Raw genomic sequence first — 26,130 nt, forward strand, 5'->3', positions numbered from 1 at the left:
ATGCTGTGTCTTCATGTTTCTCATCACCCACAGGTTCAGCTGAGCATTAATGAAACCTGTACATTTCAGTAGTGTGATGTTGCTCCACACAACCAGAGAAGTTACATAACGAGGCCTAATCTACCAGAATATAACTGGAGCAAAAACTATCCAGTGATATGGAATAGTTGTTGTTTTGTTCACAGCCTTCAGACAAACAATTCAAATTATTTCCATCTGAAATTATATGGCCATGAAACAAATTTTAGTACTTTAAGTTGACTATCCAGTGACATCAAGAGCAAGTGACTGGGGAGGCAGATTCACAGTGTGACGCTGGTGAGTCATTGCAGAGGGAGCAGGTACTGCTGTTAGTGCAGCTCAGTGTGTGGGGAAGATGTGATGGTACATGGCAAAGAGAGAGAAGAATGAACTTCCTGAGCTCTCTCACTCAATAAACTAATCTAATGATGCTGCTGAAGATAAAATGAAGAATCAGACAGTCTGGCTCAACACCTGAAGGGCAACCGAAGCATCATCAAGCACACGTGCTTGCCAAACTATACATCAGACTGAAGCTAAAAGAAGAGTAGGGAAAAGGTCATGGATGGCTGCTCCTCTGCATAATTGTGTTGTATGTTTCTTCACACCAAAACATATCACAGGGCCGTGTCGGAACACTCTGGGATCCATATCACTAATCACTCACGGCCATCGCTCTTGGAAATGGCTCTTTTGCTGGGCTTCAGCATCTCATCAGCTGCTCTGATTGATGGGCAATAAGATGTGACAGTGGCATGTGTGGCTGTACTGAAGGGAATGGATACCTGGTCAAGATTAAGAGCTTGCCATCTGGAAAGTGAGCATATTGTGGATGGATGATTTTTCAGCGCTGCCAGACCAGTGCGGTTGCTGCTCCAGAGGACATAAAATACAATTGATGTGCAAATATCTCCTGGAAAATGTCATCTCTTTAAATAAAGAGTCTCTGACCCAATAAGCCAGTGTTGATACAAGGCGATGGGGATTCTGCTGCAGCTCACATCATATTCAGCTTCTGAACTCTGTTATCTGTGAACTGTGTTATCTGATTGCATTTCACAATTGAGGTAATGGAGCAGAGATAATATCTGTGGTTGATGAATAAATCCGGAGAAAAACATCATCTGAAGGTGAATAGAAAATGGATTATATGCCGGCTGCTTTTGCATTTCCTCCTCTACAATTCAAATATAAAAATAAAACTTTGTCTGAAATTAATATGTATCAATGGCTCTTATTCATCACAACAGGCAAGATTTCATTTCATTTTGATTTTAGACTTTACAGTATCTGCATCACACTCAGAACTTTCTAACTCAAGCATGAAATTATAAGTCAGGGTCAGACTAATCTGCCCATTATCACATTTTGTTAGAATAAAGCAGGAGGAAAAAAAGTGTCAGAGTGACCCCCATAGCCCCGCTTCTTGAGTCTAATCCTGCATGAAGTCAGTTTAACACTGCTTAATTTTTACTCATTGTCAGAGTTATATGCAGGTGTTGAAATGCTCAGACATTATTATGCCTGTCACATTTCAAACAGGTTCCTCCATGTAGACAGAGAAGCAGGGAGGCACTGAACTCTTGACCTTTCATTCTCTTGACGCCAGACTGGGTTGTCATGTTTCTCCTGTTTTTCATTCTGACAAACCATCTCAATTATACTACAGGAAGTATATGGGAAGGTGACTGGAGGCTTGACCTTTCCAAGCCTGCAGTACAACACTGAAAATAAGCCTCTTATCAATCAGCGGGCAGATTTTTACCTGTTCTGGCATTTACGGACAAATCAAAGGTTCTCAAAGGGAGTGGGATAAAAAATGTTAATGCAATAAATTTCATTATTTTTGTCAAAGCAAAGGCTGCTGTACTTTCAAAAAGATATCATTTCAAAGATGGTCCATATAAAAGACTTCTAAAGCGTGTTTTGATAACAAAAAGCTTGGCAGTAGAAGACTATGCATTGAGGCAACAGTGTGTCAGGGGAATAGCGATGAATAAATCATTGATAAGTAAGCCCGTAATGAATGCTCCAAAGTGTACAGAACTGCCAGTCAGTCAAATTGTATCACTATACAGCATGAACATAGGGCAGACCTGTATTGATTATTAATTCATTTTTTCCCCATCGTCCTTGTCAGGGTCAATCAATCTGGCAATCAGCTCAACCAGGCTTTGATAAAGTGGGAGAGAAAGAAAAAAAAAGACAGACTCAACATTTTCACAGTACTCACATGCCAGGAAACAGTCCATACTAAAGGAGATGTTGTCAAGAGAGATGGCTGAACCGGGTCCAGGTCCATCTTCTGTGCTGAACTGCAGCCAGAACCTGCAAAGGGACAGAGTGGGTTTAACTACCTCACAGCCTGCAGACGGTCAGAGAGTTGTGACTGAACAATGAGAAGGGGAATTTATTGAGCTTTGAAGGTTTGGTTCTCTTTAGGGTGTGCATTGTTGTAAGCCCCATGATAGCTCAGTCTTAATTGTTAGGTGTTGTTTGTTCTATGCAGATACATGGAATCAAATGCTAAATGGATGTAACACACTTGTTGGTGCAAATCGATAATTAAAGAAAGCAGAGGTACAGATCTAAAACCTGTACAGGGATGTTTTGATATTTTGGGCGAGTTCTTGTTCACTTTCTGGCCCAGGCTTCGTGGACAGGATTGTTATTACTCTCTTGTCTGTACCTTCAATGTAGAGATATTGGCAGGGTAGATTGGCTTAGCATAAACATAAAGAACAGGGGGAAGGCCCAGCCTGGCTCATAAACACATTTTTTTGTTTCAGAGTCTGACTATAAACTGCAGCACAGAACAACAATTCAATATTTAGTTACTTCTTTTAGAGGACAAGTTTAAAGATGGCCAAGAAACTGCTAGATTGAAGAAGATATAACTTGTCAGACTGTTCTCACTTTACTCCCAAAATATGATAGTTTGAAGCGAGCTACATGGCACCAAGAAATTATATTAAACTTTAGGTAGCACTGTGTTTATGAACTGGAGCTTTTTGTTTTGATGTTGCATTGAAAAGTCACATGATTTAGAAGTACATGGGATGGAAGTGCAAGGATTAGGTTAAACTCAATCCATGTTTTTTTCCCTTTACCTTACATATACATATTTATAACATTAGAGTACTTAGGCTCTATAACATAACTTAAAGCAAACATGAATCAGATTGCCTCCTCTTCACACCTACAGTCCTCCTTCAGGTAGGGATAGTAAGGTTTGTACAAACACATTTAGATTCTAATTATACTTTCTGTTCCGTCCTGTTTTCGTCCGCGCTTCAGGCCGTATTTCTGATTCTATTTAAGCTCTACAAAGGTCACTACAGGTGTGCAAAGAGTGGCAGGTTCACCTAGTGGTTACGGACATGACATTCTAATTAAGAGCACAAGCACAGCTGACTACATAACCCAGGAATCAAAAATTAATCACTCTCGGGGGAGCAGGATTATCCAAGCTCCAATGGCAAAGAAACCCAGTCAGGCAAACAGATGAACTGCCTTTCTGGGGTTCCTCTATTTTTTTTTCTTGCTTATTTTATTTTGTTTAATTCCTCTCTTTTCTGAGGGGAAATCAGGGCCATGGCTAATTGGAAGCCAAGCAGGATGGGTAGAGCCTTGTGTATTGATTTCAACCCTCTTTAACGCAGACAAGAGGGATGAAAAGAGAGGCGGGTATTTTGTACACATGGCAGGTCCGTGGCATAAAACTGGAGTCCCTGTGGGATTCATTAATTTTTGGGAGTTGAGAGGAAGTGCTTCTAGAAAATGAAATGTAAATGTTGAAAATCTGCATTTATGAGAGGTGAAAAGAAGGAAGGAGAGCTTCTTGTTTCTGTTTCTTAAAAACTCCCTTATCTCGGAGGGGACTTCAGGATTTGTATGTATGTGTTGGATGTTTGTTCAGATGAAAGTCAAATGCTTTATTTGCTCTCAAACACCTCACAGTGCCACTTTGAGGCTCTCAGACAGCCCTGACATGCAGGTTCACATATTCAGACTGCTTATGCATGTGAGGAAAAAGGTGCATATTTGTCCTACCAGTCTGCCAGGCCATAAAGAGGGAGAATGATGAGCTTCCAGCCCTTCTCAGATTTTGGTTCACTGGCTGAGTGCCACAGTCTGCGCTGCTCATCAGGGCCGGTGCTGTTCTCCACAATCCACAGAGACAGTGAGACCTTCTGTAATCCTCCAGAGCACAGCCAGAATCGCACCTGTGGAAGAAGGTGCAATTTTCAATGAAGCAGCAAAATCACAATGAAATATGCAGCAAGAGATACCTGGTGGTGTGTTGATTTCTGAGAAATGTTGTGTCTAAGTTTACAAAACACCACGGCAACTGTAACTTCCTTTGAATACATATTCAGCTGAAGCAAACCAGCCAAGTGTGTTATCAAACAAGGAAGGGATGCTCTTAAACTGCAATGAGATCAATCAGCAACAGCCATCTGTTCAGTTCTAATTATTCCAAGATTAATGGAATTCAACCAAGATCATAAATTGGGTTATTTTACTACCTATGCTCCTGCTGCATGCCTCAGCACAAATCAATCTCATTTTGCTGTTTACAGGAGGGGTATGTTTGGTTTAAACCGGCTTAAAATTAAACAACACACATGTGTGATAGCAGGAATCAAACAGTGAAAGAAATTGTAAAGCTTGCTAACAAGCATGGGATGTAACCATGTCCCTCTGCGGCATTTTTGGAGCCAAGAATATTATTTTTGCTTCACCATTTTAGCAGAACAGACGCCAGCTTAAGTCTGATGAAAACACAAGCAGGGACAACACTGCCCATACGACTGAATGCAACACTTGTATTCTCAGAGCTTGCATTGTGCTCGTCAATAGCAGGTTGCGGTCCTTATCATCAACTGCCTGACCACATGGTGACCGTGTAAACATCAAGATTACAGGCACTGCTCAGCACACAGTGGGCACATCATGAAAGTGAGTGTGGTCTCCAGCTAATACCCAAAACTAATATCCTCAACATGGTCATCCAATAGCGGATGGGCTAGAATGAACAGCACCAGTTCAATGCAGGGAGAAGGATTTAGAGTTAATCTGGAATCATGGCTAATCTCTGATTGTGTGCCACGAAGCTAGAGGAGAGATCTGGGATGGTGCCATACTGCCTTCACTGCTTGTCTATAAACATCACAAACCTCTTCACACCTGAGGGGCAGCAAACCTCTCTTCTTACATTTTTATTCTTTCCCTTTTTCCCATCTGAGCTTCTTTGCATGTTTTTCTTGCAAAGGCTAACATTAATTCATCTCCGTCTATACTGTCATCTTGTTTTTTGACCTCTTGGCATTTGCATCACCTTCCGACCTCCATCTTCCACTTCTATCACTTCACATCGATAACTGCCTCCACAGAGTGTATGCAAGGGGCCAAAGGTCACTGTGACGAGCAATATCACAACCACCACCAGAGCTATAAATGCTTGATGCAGAAACATCAATCAAGACTTGGACATGCTAATGCGAGCATCTTAAAATTAGTCTTCGATTTTACAGTTAATCACATTTTGACAATCTTCTTCTCCTTCAAGTCTCCTCCTCCTACAAAAACAAAAAGTCTAACTGAAAAGGCAAACTGAGAAATTTTCAAATTGTATTATTTTAGCTTAATTGATTTAATTGCTGACTTGAATCTGGTTGGTCACTTGCAGCAGTTCATAGAAACCGTCTGTTATTTCTCAATAGTAGACTCTGGCCATCTAACCGGAAACATATTGATGTGAAGAACGTCCACTGATGTGGCATTGGACTGTTTGGCGGCGCATTAACACTTGACAGAACAAAGTACGAGTGTTCAAAGGTGGTGATTGGAAAAGAAATGTCACAGACTCTGACAGGGACAATCAGGTGTGGTGAGTTAGTAGCCAGGTTATTAGCAGGGTAATGTGTAGTGAGTTGGTTGTTCTAAGGTGGTTGGCTAATGTGGCCCTCTTTGGAGATGCCTGTTGGAGAACTAAGCTGGTTTTTATTCTTAAATAATTTCAACAGCTTCATCTTACTTTAAGACAGCCTTTCTTTGGCTCCATATTTTTAACCGTGTAATGTCTGTATACCTGCATTCTTCTTGCTGTGCACTAAATCAGACCCTTAAATAAAGCTGTTATGACCCTTTTAATAACCCCGGTGATATGCTGCCCATTTATCTCCATCTCACTCCATGCTTGGGCGTTGGAGGACATCAGGGTCATATGGTCGGTTACGTAGCTTATCCGTGTCGTCTAACTGTTGGGGTGAGGGCACAGTGGGATGGGCTTCTTCAGTGAGTGCTTATCCTTCCATTAGAGCACAAGTACCTTGTGTGTATTTAAATTACAAAAGTTAAGGAACAGGACCTTTCTTCTCTCTGACTAACTGAATCACCTCAACAGGACTAATTATATAAAAAAAGTCTCCCCACCCTGATTCTGGACCCTCGGGTTCCTAAATCTCCAGCTGAATCACAACCCCATTAAACCCCTGTACACCCCTCTTAAAATCTTAATCTGAACTATGTCAATGTTCATTTCCTGGTGACCATCAGAGCCCTCTGCAGAGAGGTCCAGAGCTTTTCAGGCCTGTCGGGTTTCGTGAGGACTGCAGTGATGGGACAGTTCCTGCTTAGGGGGAAGGTTTAGCCAACACTCAGCTGGACACACTTGAATAACTCAGACAGTTCAATGTGAGAAAACATGTATGCTGTCACATTTATAGTTGAAGTTTGGCTGCATGTGGATAGGACAAGTAATAATCTGCAATGTCATTATCTATCTTGTTTTCTAGATCTTTTTTTTGCTAATGTACAGTAAGAATTTAATTTCTTTATTCATTGATTATTAATTAAGCTACAAACATCAGAACATCATGCAAACACTATTACTACACAGGTTAGTCACATGCATGTTTGAAAATGACAGCTGCTCTATCCTGCGCTTTATTTGTTTCAGACTAGATTTTGGAATTGAAGGTTTATTTTTCTGTGTTTGTTGTACCAGTATGATCATGAATGTCAGCAGGTTTGCAGGAAATGTGTGCAAGAAAACAGTGTGTAGAGAGAGGCAGAACGCAATCCACCAAAATGAAACCAAATAAAGGGCAAGTTCAAGCAGGTCACAAAATCAAGCTCAGCACTTAACACCAGCCCCAACAAACTGCTTAGCCTGCCTACTCTTGCTGCTTCCTTTGCAAGCTTATGCTGTGTCTGATTTTACCAGTGTCATATATATTGTCACTGATGCCTGCTTTGTTCTGACCCATGGGAGTCTTTGCTGCAGCTCATCCTGCCTTGGCTTTTCATGTATGCACATGAAAGAGAGCGGAGGTGTGCTCTAACCACCTCAGGCGTTGGCATTCCACGTAGGCACCTGGAAGGGCAGGGAGCTCCCGGAACAGAGCCATACCACCAAATATAACTTATTCCATACAAATGATTGGTGCTCAAATAATACATCCTGAAACCCATCTAAAGTTAATGTATTTCAAGGCATGTGCAGCTAAAAATGAACTCTTAGAAATCTAGTCTCACATCCACTTCATCCTTCCTTCTGAAATTCAGAGCTGGACTGTGGGCAGTGGCAATTCAATTATCAAGTTATCAACATGTGAAGTACTACAAAAAGTATAAATATAATAAATGTCATAATCCATGAATATAAAATGAGCCATTGCGTTGCTGGCTTCAAAACTACAAAATGTTATGAAAAAAAGACTCCTTTATGGAGTACTTTTACAATAAGTTGGCTTGTAACCTTTAGCTGGTGTCATCCTGTACCTGTGTAAGTAGTGCTTTCTGACAAAACAGTCTCATCCGGCTTTCTTTGAATTATGAAATGTATCACTCGCTGTGAGTATTTGCTGTGTAAAGGGAAAAGGGCATTCTTCCCTGGCTGTAAGTCTAGTCTGACACCTCCTCCCATAGAGGTTACAGGCATTTAATAAAATAAAGACATTATTACTCTTGTTGTTAATGGCCTTGTTTGCTTTTTGTAGGCCATAAAGAAGCATTGCTGTTAATTTCACTCTGTTTCATAAGCAGTCAAGAAGTCCTCAAAGGGGGTTTGAAGAGGAGGAGTTTTTTAACCAACTCACTGAGTTGTGAATTAACTTACACAAGCAAACTGAAGCGAATATAAATATTTAACTGTTAGCTGATTTCAGTCAAGTAAACACACACTAATCATCATAAACTGACAGTACCACTTTACTGCTGAGCAAAATGTATGACACAATGCTACAAATAACTGTGAACTTGGTGTAGACTTGCTGCCATGTGTTTATTAAAAACTGCGTGTGTCCTGTTAAAGCAGAGATCTTGACAGGTGCATCAACAGTGACTATAAAGCGGACGGGATCAAGACTGAGCTGTCTCCAGCACACATCTAATACAGTATAATTATGTGCATGTCAAGTAAGAATGATCAGAGTGCAAAGTGAAGTGAAAACAAACTTATACTTAGCTCACCGTGCATCTGGAGTTTCTGAGAGGAGGGGGGAAGAGAGGGCTCCTCAGTAACGCTGCACCACGCTGGCCTTTGGACTGACCTCCCTCCACACTGAACGTAGCACCTTTAGCATTTAATGCAAAAACACACACATTACACACAGAAAGGAAACTGTCAGGGATAAAAACTATGAACAGTCTTCAGGATATGCAATTGAAAAAGTCTGAAAGTGTATGTGGAGGTTTTGAGTTGTGATTGAAGTCTAAGTGGGCTGTTGGCATATCATATGATTTCTGCCTTTTCTTCTTTTTAAGACTCCTCAAAGAGTTACATTTTCGAAAAAGCACACTTCAGTAGAGTGACGGCATAAAAACACTCAGTTAACATTGAGTATATGTCATATCAGGTAACTGTTAAACTGTTATATACTGAGAAGAAAATTCCATATAAAATAACCAAATATGGCATGAAAACAATGCTTTCTTTTTAGCTCCTTCACAATCTACCTTTGAGACTTCAGTGGAGAACAAAAACAATCCTCGGCTCTCTAAGACTTTTAAATCTCATCGAGAGAAACACTTGAGTCACTGCACTGTCGATGAACTGCAGATGTAGGACTCAAAGTCTACACGCTGCAGCTTTCACACCCGGTGGAATTCTGTGAGGAGCAGCACACTGCGCTCTGAACAAGACAACACGTCCATGTGTGACACTTCAGAGAATTTGGTTCTCTCTCCACATTCACAAGTTGTTAGACTAAAATATTCAAGGTCACCGGTTTAAAATTCTCAGAGTCTTGCTTTACTGTTCAAAGAAGGAAACCCTTTGAAGTCCATTTTAATGAGACATTGACACTACTGAGTACACATTTAAGAGAGTCTGCAAATAGGCCACTTGATCACGACAGTGTTTATGGTATCAAAGGAGATGAGTGTGAGCCACCTGATGATGAACAGCTCTGTCGGGTTGCCTTGGACGGTGACTGCAGTCGTCTCCAGGAGTGACCACGGCCTGTTACTGGCTGCCAACCGCACTCGCTGTCCTCAAAAGAACAGTAGCTGCCATTGAGAAATTGGCCTGCAGAGATACCGGAGAGAGAATATATCAGGAGGGGGGGAGAGGCAAAAATGATGAGGGGAGGGGGCATAGAATGAGCGGACAGGCCCCGCAGGAGTGTTGGAGAAGAGAGGATGGAGTAAACACTGACAGCCAAGCTGCCAAAGAGAAAAGAGGACAGGGGTGGGATGGGGACCGGGAGATCAAGGAGCTGAGCGACAGTGAAGTTAAAGAGGTTGAGGGGAGAGGCATGCAGGGGGGTGCTCACTAATGGCTCACAGGACTCGGTGTGTTACAGGAAATTAGGACTGAGGTGTGGATTTGGTGAGGTGGGGGGAGGCTTTCAGAGTGACTCTTAAAACAGAAGAAGAAAATGGAAAAGGCCCGAAGAGTGGAGAGGGGGAGATAGGAAAGAATAGAGGAATGAGGAAGAGGGTCTGAGGGGAAATGAGAAAGCTGAGGTGGTGACAGGATGTGTTTGAGGGGTGGCAATCATGTTGAAATCACTTCACAGAACGGCACAAGCCTCTGAAGCTCTCATTTTTTAATTCAAAGTTTGTCTGTACAGCAGCATTACAGTCAAATTGGTTAATTGGATTTAGCAGAGCTTGTGTAACCACAAAAGAGGTGTGTGTGTGTGTGTGTTGTTTGTGTGTGTGTGTGTGTGTGTGTGTGTGTGTGTGTGTGTGTGTGTGTGTGTGTGTGTGTGTGTGTGTGTGTGTGTGTGTGTACAGTCCTTGGTTTACAACACAGTTTGACATGATCACTTTCCTTTTTTTAAATATTACCAGTGAATCTGTCCAAAGTAATGAAATGTCAAAACCAGTATTTCAGAAATGAATTGAATAGCATGAATTTTGTTTCTGTGGCATTCCATGCCAATATAAGACTTTGAGATGAAATGCTCCTCCCATCCAACATGGAGGACGTCAAGGAGCAATTAATGTTTTAGTTAACTAAGGTCTCACATAAGGTCAAGTGTGAAACAGGGTCCATGCTAACTTATAAATCTAATCCCAACCATCATCCATTTCATAAACTTAAAGAATCTTATTACCTAAACCTCCAAACAGATTGTTTAAAGGTGCAGTGTGTAGCATTTAGCAGTCCTTTAGCAGAACAGAATTCGTAGAAGTCTAAGATATTTTCATGTATATAATTTAAATTAGATTATAATCACCTAAATATAAAACCATTTTGTTTTTCTTAACTTAGAATGAGCTTTTATAACTACATAGTAGGGGGTCACCTTCCAATGAGGCAGCCATCTTCCAATGCCATGTTTTTACTGTCATAGGCGTTTTTGTATTTAGTGTGCAAAAAAATGTATACCCATAGGTGTTTCTGATGATATTATATTGAAAAATGGAGGATCATACAAAGCATGCATAACAGGATTTTCTTGTCCTTGAAGGCCACTTCACCAACAGGAAGGATGAACATGGGAGCGGAACCTGGTCGCTAGATATCCCCAAATATAAATGTATACACACTGTACTTTAACTTTCACCAATATAACATTTGTATTCTAAAACTGCTGCAATCTGCCATTACATACAGAGAAGAACAAGGTGAAAACTAGTGTGCTGGTTTATCTCTGTTTCAGGAGGATAACATCATCACAACTTGCAAAACACTTGCTGTAAGTAGTCAGAGAGGAGGAGAGGGGTCCTCCAGGTTAACAAAACAAATCTTTAAAGTCACCTGAAAATCCATCAGCACGGTGAAGATGTATTGAGTAAATACGAAGCAGCAGTGGCTGCAGCGAGCAATAGCACCTAAAAGACGAGGAGAGCTGTAGTGCTGATTTGAGAACATCAGTGCTCTGATTCACAGAAAATAAAGGCCAGCTGAAGAGTGAGAACCATTCTTAGTTTTTTCTGTTAACAACACTCATTTCAGTCTAACTTGGAAAAGAACATCGATGAAGATACACATTTTTCTCATTAAATCTTAGTATCTATTACCTTGAGGTGTGCATAAACAACCCATTTGGTGTAAAAGTTAGTTATTGGTAGCGACTCAAAATACATCTAAATCGTTCACTGCTCTCTGTAGGGCCTTTGGGTAATGAATGTTTAAAAAACACATCAGGTTTCAGACTCAGTGGATTGTTGTTGATAACAGACCGAGGTATGTTTGAGTTTGATGTGCCTGTTTGAAAGTTTTCACCTTAAGTTTGCTTTATGTTCCTTTTATCCTGAGATACTGTCTGTGAGTGCCCATTACCTATAAGAAACCGTGAGTGCCCTGATAACAGTGTACTCTTTGGAAATAGCATCATCCAGATAATGGAAGTGAAACTGGCCTGTGCAGAGATCATAAAGGAGGTATTCTCCAGGAGGAAAAGAAACAACATTTCACCAAACAGAAGCCAGACTGAACATCATGACTAATACAAGGAAAAACGCCAAACTGAAGCATTGTGTTTTCTGTGATGTTATCCCCTGCTCTGGACTTTTTGGGATGATAAGTGAATTTCATGTGCCTCTGCATCTTGTGATATCATAAATCAGCCTCTTTGCAACATAAACCAGTTAGTGTCACTTAGATGTTCTTCCTGCAAAGCACCAAAGAATCAAAGTCGCATCATATGATAGCTGCTCATGACATGAATAAAGAACTCTGTGATGATGTCACATTATTTAAGCTCTATGACTTTGTGCGCCTTTCCATATAAACGCTATCACTCATAACTGTTTGCCATCATTCCTGTGCTGGCTCTTTGAAATGGATTCAACCTGGACCACTTTAGGTAATGAGATGTCAATAAGGCCGACATAACAGTGTCATTAATTCTTGATGAAAACTGACGTGAACATTACTTAATCTTTGTGAATGGTGAGTGGAGTGTCATTCAGTCACACTCTTCACTTTCAGCACAATGTCAACACTGCTCTACAGATGTCTGTCATGGCAACTTGACAAGAGGACACGGTCTACACCACATGTCACGGTAGACACCAAATAATAAAGTTGGATTACCCTGGCTTCTGCTCTTATGACATGCAATCACAGGTTTTCTTTGTGTCATGAAAAAAGTTGCAGTCCATAAACATAAAACTGAAAGGATTGCAGTTAAGGAACCCATTTATACATTTTTGAAGCTTTTACAGACTTATTTTATAGACTGAAGCACTTTGACTTCTCTTTCAAAGTATTGGAAGCATTTCTATTCATATGTTTTATATGTGTTGATAGTTTTGTTAACATGTGGTAAATATATTTTTTTGCGGATATATTTTGATGTTAGAGTTCCATACATTCTCAGAAAGACAAATATACTTTGTTGATCACAGAAAGTATTGCAATAATCTGTTTTTTTCTGTTAATGTGTCACTTCAGATTGTTTACATTTTTAACTAAGGTTTTTTCCTTTTATATGTTTATCTAATTGCTAGCTCTAGTTGCTTCATTTAAATGCTAAGAGCATTCATGCAAGAAAAACTTGATGTCAACTACTACAGTTATGTGGGTTTATGCATAGATTTGTTTTATTATTCAAGCTTTAAAATCATGATAAAGCAGTAGAAGCCCTAAGGGACATGCAGCCATATGTCTTATTTAGTCTGTTTCCTCATAATAATAAATTACTTTCTGGTTGTGTTCATGAGATCTCAATTATGACTGTAACATCATGTGATCATTATTAAGATCAACAAAAGCCCAAACTATTGATGTGAGGGGACCTCAGTAGTTTGGGCGATGCCAGCATGGTTTGTCATGGTCTAACTCAATATTTTGTTTACCAGATTGCCAGAAAATTATCCTGTTCTCATAAGTAATAAGAAAGATTCCCTAACATAGATTCATCTATTTCTATAATTGTCCAACAGACAGAAGTTATGACTCCCTCCAGTCAACAACAAGGACACAAGGCGTTCCTTTCCTTTCGGGCATTTATTTTGCACATCGTTTCTTTGAGCATGCCGTGAGAACTCATTGGCCCTATGAAACTGAAAGGGAGTGAAAAATGAATTTCTGGCTTCCCAGGTCTTTCAATTGTGCAGCAGCTTCCTCCTCTCTGCATGGCAAACATGAGGTGCATCTAGCTAAGACCTGCCCCCTTTCTCATGTTCCGGAAGCTTCCCTCTGCTATAAATTATTTCACACTTTAACAAATTCTTAATAACTTCCATACTAAACAGCTACATATTTGAACCTTACATTTTTGTAGTTAAATCTTTATATTCATTGAAATTAATTAAATTAATTAGCTTAAATCACTGGCAGCTACAGAAGTGTTTTGTTCCTTCGAATGTTGGTTGGGAGACACTCTCTGGGAGTGTCTGAACCTCCTTCCGAACACAGCAAAAAATCAGACCCACTGAACTAACATAAGGAGTGATAGCTACTGAAGACAAAGACACATATTGTAGCACTTGTTTCCCAGTGCAATGATTGATCATTGGTAGAATAATGATCTCTTATGATCCAAGGTATACATAAACAATCCTGCAGATTACTTGAAATTCCTCCTGGCATCCATCTTTGATGCATGCAACATTTCTTTGTAGTTGCGGGGAAACTGTGGTGTTGGAAAGCAGTAGGGTGTCTGCAGGATGTAGACTGACTAAGATCAACTGGAGGAAGCTGTGACTCTCAAAGAGTGGAGGATGTGTTTGCGCATAATGATGCAGGGGTAGGACGATGAGGGAGATCCACAGGGATTTGATTTTCCTTATATGTCAGAAGGCTTTGTGATTGACACAAGCTAAGTTTGTTCCTCCTGCCGCTCCATGCTTTTTTCCTGTTAATGAGCCTTGGCAGGGCTTATGAAGGATTTAAATAGATCAAATCAGATGAAGATGAGTCGTTGATAGATCATAGAGAATCTGGTATCAGAGAGAGGGAACACTATGTGATTTGGGTAGCAGGGGGTAATTGTGACGAGTGATGGAGATGAAAAGGGAACAAACACAGAGCCTAAGGTAGCAGAAGTTGTAGACTTTTAGTGACTAAGAAAGAAAAGAGACACATTTGAGAGTGTCAGGGTGGATGGATGAATTAACCACAGGTCCTCTGTCCCTGTACTTAATCAAAAAGCACAAGAGATATCTGTTTTTAAGGAGATTGAGGGTCATAAAGAGAACATTCATTCAAGTAAATGACAGCTGGCCTTCATGCTATTGTCTTCTCCCATCATTATGAAGCCGAGAAGGGGAAAGGCATTCAAATATGATTTGTCTGCTGAGTGTTACCACTGAGTGTGTTACCCTGGACTTGAAGGTCCAGTTCTGATCAGGTATTTTGAGTTTCCTATTTTTGTGTTTCTTCATGTAATCCAGATTTGAGGAACCAGGCTAAGCCCATATCCCTGTTTTGGGAAGCCCGATTTAGCTATCTGGAGAACTCTAAAAGAAAATCTGATACTGTGGCATGTTTATGCCTCACCCTGGTTGCTGGCAGTTGCTGACTATCTGTGCAGGCGTGACCTCTGCCAGGTGACGCATCGGCATAAACAAACATGGCGGAGGCAACAATAGCGGCTAATTCTGGAAGTTTAGATGGGAGAAAGCACCAAAATGTTGGCATTATTAAGTTTGTGGTGAGCACTCTACAGAACGTTGATTCACCAACTCATGCAGAGTAAGTCAGATCACGTTGGAAAGTTTGGAAAAAATATTACAACATGGCCAAACATCAGAATTGACCAAGCGGTTCTGATCTTCTGATCCAGCAACTTTCAATTCTTACCACCACCACAGCATATACTAGTGTTGATGTTGGCTTCTCTAGTCCGGCTGCTGCAACATGTTGCATTTAGTGTCACCAATTGGTGCACAATTGTGCTTGTTTTTACAGAATTCATAAAAATAAAACGCGATTGCTCTTTTGATTTCATTGAAATCCTTTGAAGGTAGAGTTGTCATAGTTTAGTGTTAAGACAAATCCCTTGAATATGCAACCTTATAGACATCAGTAAACTGTATGCCAAAACCTGTTATCATGGTCTTAATGTGACAGTATTTCAGAATATTCAGAGGTTACACTAATGTACAACTTGCTTTTGACAGGCGCTGAATAAAGTCAACGGTGTGTGTGAGTCGGCTATGTGTTTACTTATTATCATAAAACTCAAATGTTCTATTCTGGCCTCTGCAACCACAACACACACACACACACACACACACACACACACACAAACACACAAACACACACACTATCGCAGACACACTTATTACATTCAAATAGAGATTATCCCCTTGGGTTCGCCTCTCAGGCCAATTAGCGCTGATAAGTCCTCCTGTAGTAGGAAGAGGAACTGCGTCTGGCTGCGTTTTTCACCCTATCCTTACCCTCTTATCTCTCAGCTCCCGTAGTTAGCAAACCTATAAGCACAAGGGAGCAGCCATCATTTTAATAAGCACCACATGGTTGGCTGACCTGCACGGCAGGAAGGAGCAAATTAATTCTGGTCAGTTTAATATGGGTGAAAAATCAAAGTACACAGTAAAAAGGGGAAAATCTCTAGCGGGTAAGAGATAGGGATAGTGGTTCGATAAAGTGTGTGAACAATGTTAAAATGCATGCAGGTAAAGCTAAAAAGAAGATCCTTGCACACACACACGCACAGAGCAGGGCCTGGAGTACAACACTCATGAATAAGATGTCAGCATACCTGGCTAGTGTTGCTCCAAGGCTTGGAGAACAGCAGAAAAACAAATGTGCAAAGAGATAGAAATAATGACCGTGGAATATGTCAGGGGTGAGAAATGCTAGCCAAGCATGGCTACGCTGCTGTTTTTGCTTCCCCCCTCTGCCTCAGTGTCAGGGAAGCTCACGCAGTCGTTGCTCTGTTGGGCAAGATGTTACGGATTCATCAAAGCTACTCACTACAGCGGACCGTTTTGAACCACTCAGCTCTTCTGGTCTAGAAACGAGTGCAGGAAGAACAGCTGACACATAGGTTTTCCTCTTGCACGGTGCTATCAACAGCTGCGCTCCTGTGCCTGAGTGTACTCACGACATCGTTCTCCTTCGTCATCGCCGAGCGGACAGTCAGCGGTGTAGTCACACAGCTTGTCCAGAGGGATCCCTGGTCCCTGTTGACAGTGGTACTGTCCCTCCAGGGTGATGTTAGGACCGGGTGGAGACACTGGAGAGGAGGAGAAAACAGAGAAACCTCGTCAAATGAAATATTTTTTCACACATTTACTGTAACAGTACAGCTTGCAAACCAAAATGTTTCCACAGTGCGGTTGTAGTTTAGAAAATGATTTTATTGTTGGCAGCAAATCAGACGAGGAAACAAAAAAAAATCTACTTCTGGAGTGCAGAAAAACAGCAACCCATTATGCTCTTTGTTTACTTACTGAGTATCGCTGCTAGATTTATGTTAGACACAAAACACAAATCAGCAGCTCAGGGAAACATAACTTACAAACAGTAGGAAACATATGCAGTTGGTACATAAAAGTACATCAGTCAGTGACAAAGGCTAATATAACCTCTGACTGTAAAGCATGTATGACATTCGCAGACTGCCTGTAGCTTTATAAATAACCTGGCCCCCGCTGCATAAGCATCTGGCTTTGAATACAGTACATCTCCATCAGACAAGCAGCAAAAACAATGACCTAGATATTGTAGCAGGTAGAACAAGGGGAAGGAACAGACACACACACACACACACACACACACACACACACACACACACACACACACACACACACACACACACACACACACACACACACACACACACACACACACACACACACACACACACACACACACACAGACACCATTTGATATCAGCGGTCTCAGAAGCTCAACTGTAACCTGGGACATTTGCATATCTATGCAAATCCGAGAGGTGATATCTCCAGATTGTGGACAGCTCACCTCCACCACAATCATCACAAGCTGATCACAGTTAAGAGAACAAAAACAGTACAGCAGGAAACCTATCTGCTGATGAGGATCTTGTTTCTCTGCCTCCCTCATAAGGAAAAAGGAGACGAGAAGTGATTCTTATCCTGGCCTCTCTGTAGTTTGCCCTTGATCTGTATTATGTAGATTTGTTCTCCATTTAGACATACTCCGGGTTGGAAGTGTGATAACGGTGGAGGCCATGACAGGAGAGGCAGCGCAGAGTTAATGCTGTTAGCTCAGCTGACAACACAGGCACTAATGCTACACTAATTCCAACATGAAGTTTGCACAAATATATTCTTTGTTCTTTTAGTTTGCATGATTTTCTATGTGACATGATTAGAAAGAATCAGTAACATTCAGACTGGCGTTAGGCTGACAGGCACACAGGAACCTGCCAGGAGCATACATCAACACAAAGAACATTACATGTCATCAGAAAGTTACATGTGAGAAGGAAATAAACATCACAGTGTAATAAACCAATGTTATTTCTACTGTTTACTCTGGGTGCTTTAGTTCTTTGTTGTGCATGTGGCTTACCAGGCGAGTAAACTCTATAAAAATCAGAAAGGATATCTCTAACCAGCTCCAATATGAGCAATACAATCAGTTGTCATGATACCAGGATCTTAGATACTATACTAACAAAAAATGAACTATATCAATACCTCTTTCCAAACAACGGCACAATAAACTGAACTCCAGGGCAACAAAAATAGTTCATATTCTAATTTTTGCTGAAAGTACAAGTATTTTATTGTATTTTCTTAAATTTCCAATCACATGACCAAATTAATCTATTGATCGTTTGATCAGTCTTTTAAACTGCCATTTGAATTATCATCTATCCAGCATTAAGTGATAGCTACACACTATCAACATTTAAATCGCTTCAACTCTGGTATCAGGATGTCACTGTTACAGATACATGTTAGCATTTACTGATGCACATTTATGCTGCTGCATGAATTTGATACTTTAATACAGATATACACTACCAGTCAAAAGTTTGGACACACCTTCTCATTTACTGGTTTTTATTTATTCCAATTATTTTCAACATTGTAGATTAATACTGAAGACATCAAAACTATGAAATAATCTGGTTTTGCCATAATATGGATTACAACAGTAGTCAAAAAGGGCTATCCATTGTGTACTACCCCTACCTCTGAACAACACAACTGATGGTCTCAAACACATTAAGAAGGCAAGTCATTCTACAAATGAGCTCTTGACAAGGCTCATGTTAATTAGAAACCATTCCAGGAGACCACTTCATGAAGCAGACTGAGAGAATACAAAGAGTGTGCAAAGCGGCCATGTAGGAAAAAGGGGGCTACTTTACAGAATCTAAAAATATAAAACATATTCGGCTTTGTTTAACACTTTTTTGTTAATGATATAATTCCATATATGTTCTTTCATAGTTTTGATGTCTTTGGTATTAATCTACAGTGTTTCAAAAAACAACAAACAAAAATACAAACCCTTGAATGAGAAAGTGTTTCCAAACTTTTGACTGGTAGTGTAAATGAATCAAGCATACCATCCATTCAGCAGGCTAAACTTTGTGGGTGTACCAGATGTAATGTATTAGTTGGTAGGTAGAATGTGTCATTTTAAAATTAAGCAAATGTTTAATTAATTATCTGCTCTAAAAAAACAATTACACAATTAAAGCAGTAAGTTTCAGACATGACACTTAAGTTATCAGCACTCTTGCATAGTTGCTGCACTGAAACTTCTGCCCAGTCATGACGCAGTAAAGGGCAGAGCTTCACAGCTATGGCTGATTTGCAGCACACTCTGCTCCTTCTTGTCACTGTGGTTGAAAAGCCTAAAGGCCCTGTGGGGCTCTGACACAGTGTGTGCTCTATGGGTAAGAAAGACAGGTTGACATTTTGGGACAAAAACACAGTAGTCTATATGGTCTCCTTTAGTGAACTTTTGTGACATGACCTTAATGGTAGCAAAGAGCCACATGAACATGTCACTGAGTAACCCGCAAATTTGGTCCGTAATAATGAATCATTTTTTCTAACAGACACAGAAAAGACCAAACTTAGCATTTTTAATTCAGATGCAATGGAGCAGGGCTATTTGTTTATGATCAACTGTGTGTAAAATGAGGTTTTCCTATGTGTATTGAGTCATATTCAATACATGCATTATGTATTCCATGCACTCAGTGGCTTCCTCTCAGTATAATGTTGACACCGCAAGCAGGACGATTAATCAAAAAGGAAAAAAGTTATGTGGAGTGCACTCAAACCTTTGGGCGAGGTATGTAAATGCATTGATTTATCTTGGTTTGATGACAGTGGAGTAAAAAGTGGCCACATGGCTGAACTTTATGCTCCCGGGGCAGGTAAGTGCAGCCAGATATGGCAGCTGTACTCCTGGCCTACCGCAGTTCTTAAATCACACTTGTCAAAATGTGAAAACAAGTGGGTCAGTGGGGGATGAATTGCCATTGGGAGTGTGTGAGTTCTGTTATCCGTGTGCTCAGGGGGTTGCTCTGGCGTTGTGAGGGGAATGATGTATGAGTGGTGAGGAGCTGGAGAGGTTACTACAGAGGTCCACTAAATAATAGCAGGAGTTAAAGTACTCATTGGATATAGCTAAATGGCTAGCAATTAGAATTGTTAGCATTACTAAACAGAAAACACTTCACCTGAAGTAGAAAGCTGAAGTCTTCTTCTCTGAGCTAAACACACACTCAGGTTTCAGAGTCTTGGATAGTATTAACAGCTAAGCAGAAAAGGCTCACTTGAGCTCATTAAGATCAAGTTTGTTTAATCTTTTGTACCTAACACACCGCTACGGCTTAGAGAGGAATATTGTTTCTGCTGTAAATGACATGTTCAAAGGTGCAAGAAGAAAAACAAACCCAACAGAAAAGACACCAAAGAAAAAAAAAACCTTTCATGCAGCAACAACACAAACCTTTATTTAAAGATCAACAACGCTGCCTCCCTCTCACAAAGATGAATGCAGGAGGACAAAAAGCTTAAATGGTGCAAAACACATCATCTTAAACACTTAGATTCCATTCCTGGACGTAACATTTCTGAACAAAATCTGAGCAGAAAACTCAGATATGTTATTAAGATTAGCCTCCTTCAGCTCCGCAAGATTTCAAAATATTCCACACAATGTCAGCTGCATCGCTGTCTTTTTCAAGGTTCAGAGGCTTTTGGAATCAGATTTGTTGGTCTGCCCTGACATTGATTGCATGTTTGAAAGGCTGAAGAAAGAGGAAGCATGACAATGAGACAGACATCCTGCTGGGTTTCTCTTGGCATTTTGTTGCTTTTGTCTAAATGTCAGTAAGAAGTTAAGCAAACTGGAGCCATTAGTAGGAATCAATAATGTTTAAGTTACCAAGATTGATCGGTGACAACTTTGAGAGAATAACTGCTAAACAATCAACAAGTAAGCCGACAACTGGGAGATTTACAAGCTGTACATATAAGCTCTAAAAGCTGGCACAGTGGGAAGAGGATGCGGGTCTTCCCAAAGCTGACTTCTACACTCTCTCACATTCGTTTGCATATTCAGGAGTTTTAACCAAATTTCCCTCCCTGGGATAAATAAAGTGTTTCTGATTCTGATTCTGATTTATGTAAAGGGTTGGCCATATTTACTTCCATCCAAAACCTCTGAATGTAGAGAGGGAGCGTGCTGTTAGACCCTCCTGTGGGTCTGCACCAGTTCTTGCTAACAGACCATGAGTAATGCATTAAAGATGCTCCACAAATTAAAGTTCTGATTTTTTAAAATCACAGACATAAAAAGGTTTTATTGAGATACAAATGATATAGATATATTTACAAGTAGATTATTTTAAACAAAAGCAGGGGATTTTTCTCATATTTTTTTGGAGTGACTTTTTTACTACTGCTTAATGGTTAATTATATGAACTGGCATGTGACCATGGTCACATAAAGTTCTGGATTTTGCAGGAGTGAGGGAAGTTTGTACGAAAGCTTTTAGCTGTATCTGATTCCTCCAACTTGATGAAGGAAGCTGTGGGCATGACTTCAGTTTGAGAAAGGGTCTACCTTCTCATTGTTTTAATTTAAATGTATTTATTTATTTTTATATTTTGGGGCTTTTTTGTCTTTATTGGCAGGACAGCTGAAGAGAGACAGGAAACGTGGGGAACAGAGAGTGGGGGAACGCAGCAAATGGTTGACCTATCAGGACCTCTGTACATGGGGCGCTTAGACTGCTAGGCCACCAGCTCTTCAGATCTTTCACATTGTTGACCACACATTCTGCGATCCCATGATTGGCCGTGTTAAATAAATGATTTCTAAATTGTGATTGATTCCTTTGTAGGCTAGTTTCAACAAAATTTCCCTTTGAACTACCAGGATATATGTCGCTCTGGAACATCTTTACTTCAGATACCTGACGTTTTGGACTCATGTTTGAGAGTGACATCTTTTCTAACATCCTGCTTAAGATGAAAATCATTTGCAAACCTATATGTTAGGGTCTGACTGTAATTTAGTGTAAATATTCTCCTATAAAATGTAGGTTTGTTGAATCATTTTCATCTAGACCAACCTCTTTTTTTTATGTTAGCCTCCTTTATGAGAGCAGTTTTTTTTACTAAGAAGTGAGAAGATTCTTCACACGGTCTTTGATGTCGGCTAAGCAAGTTTTTAAAACGTGTTTCTTACTCAAGTTTTGTTTTTCATCCTCCTGTTCAGAAAATGTTATTTTTTTAGATAACCAGCCAAGGCACCCGCAGTTTTTCAACTTTCAGTCCTGCCATCTGCTCACAGGATGAGAATCAAGGAGATGCTCTACCTACCAGATCAACAGCAAAACAACTGAGAAAAACAGGAATCTAATGACAGCGTTAATACACGGAAAAACCTGACAAATGGCATAAATGCTTACATCTGTGAAAGGGAACTTAAATGTCCCTTCTGGCTCAAAGCAAGGTGTCATTATTTTGGAGTCTACGGAAGAACAAACGCCCTGCTATGAATGTAGAAGTTCCCTTTTGCACATGATAAACTCGCTGGAATCAATTCATCACTTGATGTTTTTGCATAACGCTGTCATTCATGACACATTGTTGAGATTCTGTTGATAAGAGACGTCTCACTCTGCAGGGTATCTTGAGATCATGCAAAGCAGTTTGTCTCAAATTGAATACAATTGGTGCTATGCTTTGTTGGATGCTGCTTGTAGATTTGAATACAGACAGACGTGTCCTTGTTTAAGTTCAGCTGCAAAAATAAAGTCTAGAGTCAATGAGAGGGTAGACTCATGCTTAAGCTAATATGCCTTTTGTTGTTGTACAGATGAGCAAGCATGTCAGTCATATCCTGAAATCCCTCTGTGAGCTCGGAAACAAATAACACCCAGTCTGAAGATTTGCCTGGCTTTAAATCTGCCTCTGTGCTTTGTGTGTGCAGAATGGAAATTAGCACAAAAAAAAAACACAAAAGAAAAGCAGGCCGCTGCAGACTTGATGGAGTCTACTATACAATTCAGCAGTAGTTAGAACTCATTTATCCCCTTCTTCCAATTCATTACGATGTGTTCTCTCATCTCACATGCTATAATGGAGGACTGTTCTCTGTCACCGGGGAGGGAAATCTCAGGAGACCAGAGCAAGGGCAATGCCTCTGTCTCGGGGACACACTGCAGGCAGAATCAGGAGACACTCATGGAGATATACAGTGGCTGGGATGCTGAAGATGGATGCTGTTTGAGTTCCCACTGGACAGTCGACAGGACAAGAAGTATTCGCTCATGAATTCAATTAACTGCACACAGCCACGCTCGATTGGTCAGAGCTCTGCCCAATCACTATCGCTATCTGTCATGCTCCCTGCTGGAGAGGCAGCGGCTCACACAGGAGCAGACTGCCAGAGACAGAAAATGAAAACAATATCTTTAATGTTTGTTCTCCATGCAGACATGTATTTTCCTGTGAACAGGTTTATTGTTACAATCAGGGGATGCATTTATTGTTTACGCTACAAACCAGAGGAATTTAATCTCAGTAATTGAATTACTTTACTGACACTGCTGACTCAAAGACAGTGGTATCCTTTACAGTTTTTGTTTGACGATCAACCTTAATACTATTTCATTTATGTTTTCTCTGCTTTGTTTTTCTTGATTTTCATAAACTTGAAGTATTTGGTGATGCAGAAAGAAATATACCGCTTAGGCTTGTAAAATCTGAGGAGGTAAGGACAAGACATGCTCTCCCCATGATGAGTTCACCAACATCAAAGCCAGGTTGGTATAGAAACCACCTGAGTAGTATTAAGTGACATTTCTTCGATGGTTTAAAAATCATCCCAATCGATCTGGACCAAAGATTTAAACAGAGACTTCCTTTTGCTAAATAGATAAAAAATCCAGGTAGCATCATTGGAACTACACTGAGACTCCAGTGAGCCACTGTCTTTGTTAGGCTGCACTCTGACAGTGGTCTTTTGACCTTGATGATGAGGTCAGCATGCTTACATTACATGTCACTACTTTTTCAGACATGCAGTCAGAAACCGAGGTGTTTGAGAATCTGAAATTTGGACCTGGTGTTGATGCTTCATGAAAAGCCAGGTGATATTTTAAGTTATTCGTCATCTGTGGGTCTCAAGGGTTTGCTAAACTATTCAAATTCTACCTGCTGTCATAGGTTGCCTACCTAAAATTTGTACTCACCCATACTGATTTTTTAGAGGCCTGTGCAGCTACTTTTGATTACAGAATGCCCAAAAAGACAGAAAACTGAAAAGCTTACAAGACAGTTATGCAGGCCTGCATGCATCATAACTTTCTGTGCAGTGTGCAGGTGCCCAATGGCAAACAGCAGGTGTCCCTTCTATTTTGTTCACCCCTGCCCTTCAACCAGCCTGGGTATGCCTTTGCTCAGGATGTAACTATCTAACTATTACATGCCATAGCAGTTCATTCAATATTGATATAGGCATTTTACTTGGAAAACACTTATCTCTACGTACAGATTCTACATAAAAATGCAGATTCTGTAAGTCTGGGTATGGATTTTGGTATCAAACATGTTTGTTGTTGGAGAATAACTGTTCATTGTGTTTCAATAGGCATTGGAGAGTGAAAAAGGCAGCATGCAATCTGCTGTAATGCAAACCTGATTTTCATCTTGAGTAACCTAAAGCCTCTTTAGCTTAAGTGAATGTCCGTACACAGATACCGGCAAGTAAGTGCAGTTAAAATGTGACCTTTGATGTCCTCCAAATTCCTTTCCTACTTCTCAGGTATCTAAGACTGTTGTGAAGAAATCAAACAAAAAAAGAAGTCATGGCATGAAGTTATTTTATCACAAAGTGCTGCCTCCAAATGAAGGCCAGAAAAGTTGGCTGTCGCTCCAAAAGGATGTGTTGTCATCAGAAGGTAGCCAGTGGGTGTCAAGACTTGAAAAACACAAATGTTATTTGACAGGGATCACCAAAGTCATTCAGATTCATCCTCTGGGGAATGTCTGAACAAAATGTCTGTACAAAAAGAAATCCATTCAGAAGTTGTTGAAATACTTCAGTCTGGATCAAAGTGAGAGACTAAGTCAGGCCTCAAGAACAGCTAAAAATAAATGACCAGACTCCGATGGTGAGAGTTTAGCTAACTTGACTGAGAAACTAGCACATTTGGATACATTTCAGCTTTGTTCATGCTTGCACTTCATAAGATGTATTTGAGAAAAGAAAGGCTAAGATTGAAAGCAGTGGGTATTCATTGCTATTGTACTCCTTGTCACTGTCCGAAAGCACTTAGTGTGGTCATTTCTTGCAAATACACAAAGCACTGACTGTCACTTTCGACATTGTCATTTGTCTGCATGGATTCAGAGCAGCGTTGACATCAAAGAATCTGTCCCACAGACAGAGTGGTCAGGGTGAGACTGGAGGCTTTGTTTGGTCTGAAACCATGAGCATTTCGTCACAGGGCTTTGATTTCTCAGTGCAAATTTGTCCCTAATGTCCCATAGTTTTTTTTTTTTTTACTCTGAATACATGAGAGTAGGATTGGATCCATTTGTCAAATTTCAAACAACTCTATCTTACAATATGGTTGAAAATATGAGAGATTGAGGTATACATGTAATTGATTATTCATCTCAGAGTGAGTAATATCTTTAATTAGTCCTCCCTAACTAATGTGACAAAAACGATATGTGCGTTGAGTTCCCTGATTACATGAATACTAAGTTAAAACATAAACTTTTAAATCCTTGCAGAGTTGCTGAAGTTTATTTAGGTTGTAATCAGAAAAGTTAAGGGGAAGGCTCTTTGAAGCTCCCAACAGAGTCCACAGAATATATCTAACTAACCGACTTATGTTGCTGCAGGTGGAAGACTTCACATACGTCGAAGATACTGTAACTACATACTAATTACAATGTAAGACACAGTAAAGCCTGTCATTTCAAATTAAACGGATTGAAATGACTCAATAGTCAGAGTCAGTATTTCATGCCAGCTTCCTGTGAACAAATGCCACCTCTACAGAGTGAAATGAGATTTAGGATTGCTATATCTTAATGACTGACTTTACTTCAATGATGCTTAAGTCCATAACATCCAGAAATTTCCACCTCCCTGCCAGGTCAGGGTTGATTTAGACATCTGTTCCATTTGGCATATGTATGCTGGGAACACTCTACTCAGTGCCCTGGGCCATTTAACACTTGCTCAAT

The 26,130-nt window shown here is 40.3% G+C and overlaps 1 protein-coding gene across 2 annotated transcripts in view; it reads right to left on the reverse strand.

Moving 5' to 3' along the window:
• Positions 1-26,130, reverse strand: part of alk (ALK receptor tyrosine kinase) — a 258,669-nt gene that overhangs the window by 53,071 nt on the left and 179,468 nt on the right. For both annotated transcript variants that reach the window (XM_034675246.1, XM_034675247.1), the window contains exons 6-10: positions 16,503-16,634; positions 9,422-9,556; positions 8,500-8,603; positions 4,075-4,247; positions 2,255-2,349 (exon numbers count right to left, since the gene is read on the reverse strand). In XM_034675246.1, coding sequence (XP_034531137.1) covers positions 2,255-2,349; positions 4,075-4,247; positions 8,500-8,603; positions 9,422-9,556; positions 16,503-16,634 — 639 coding nt within the window. The remainder of the gene's footprint in view (positions 1-2,254; positions 2,350-4,074; positions 4,248-8,499; positions 8,604-9,421; positions 9,557-16,502; positions 16,635-26,130) is intronic.

This window comes from Notolabrus celidotus, chromosome 22 (genome assembly GCF_009762535.1).
Source record: "Notolabrus celidotus isolate fNotCel1 chromosome 22, fNotCel1.pri, whole genome shotgun sequence".
Taxonomy (NCBI): Eukaryota; Metazoa; Chordata; class Actinopteri; order Labriformes; family Labridae; genus Notolabrus; species Notolabrus celidotus.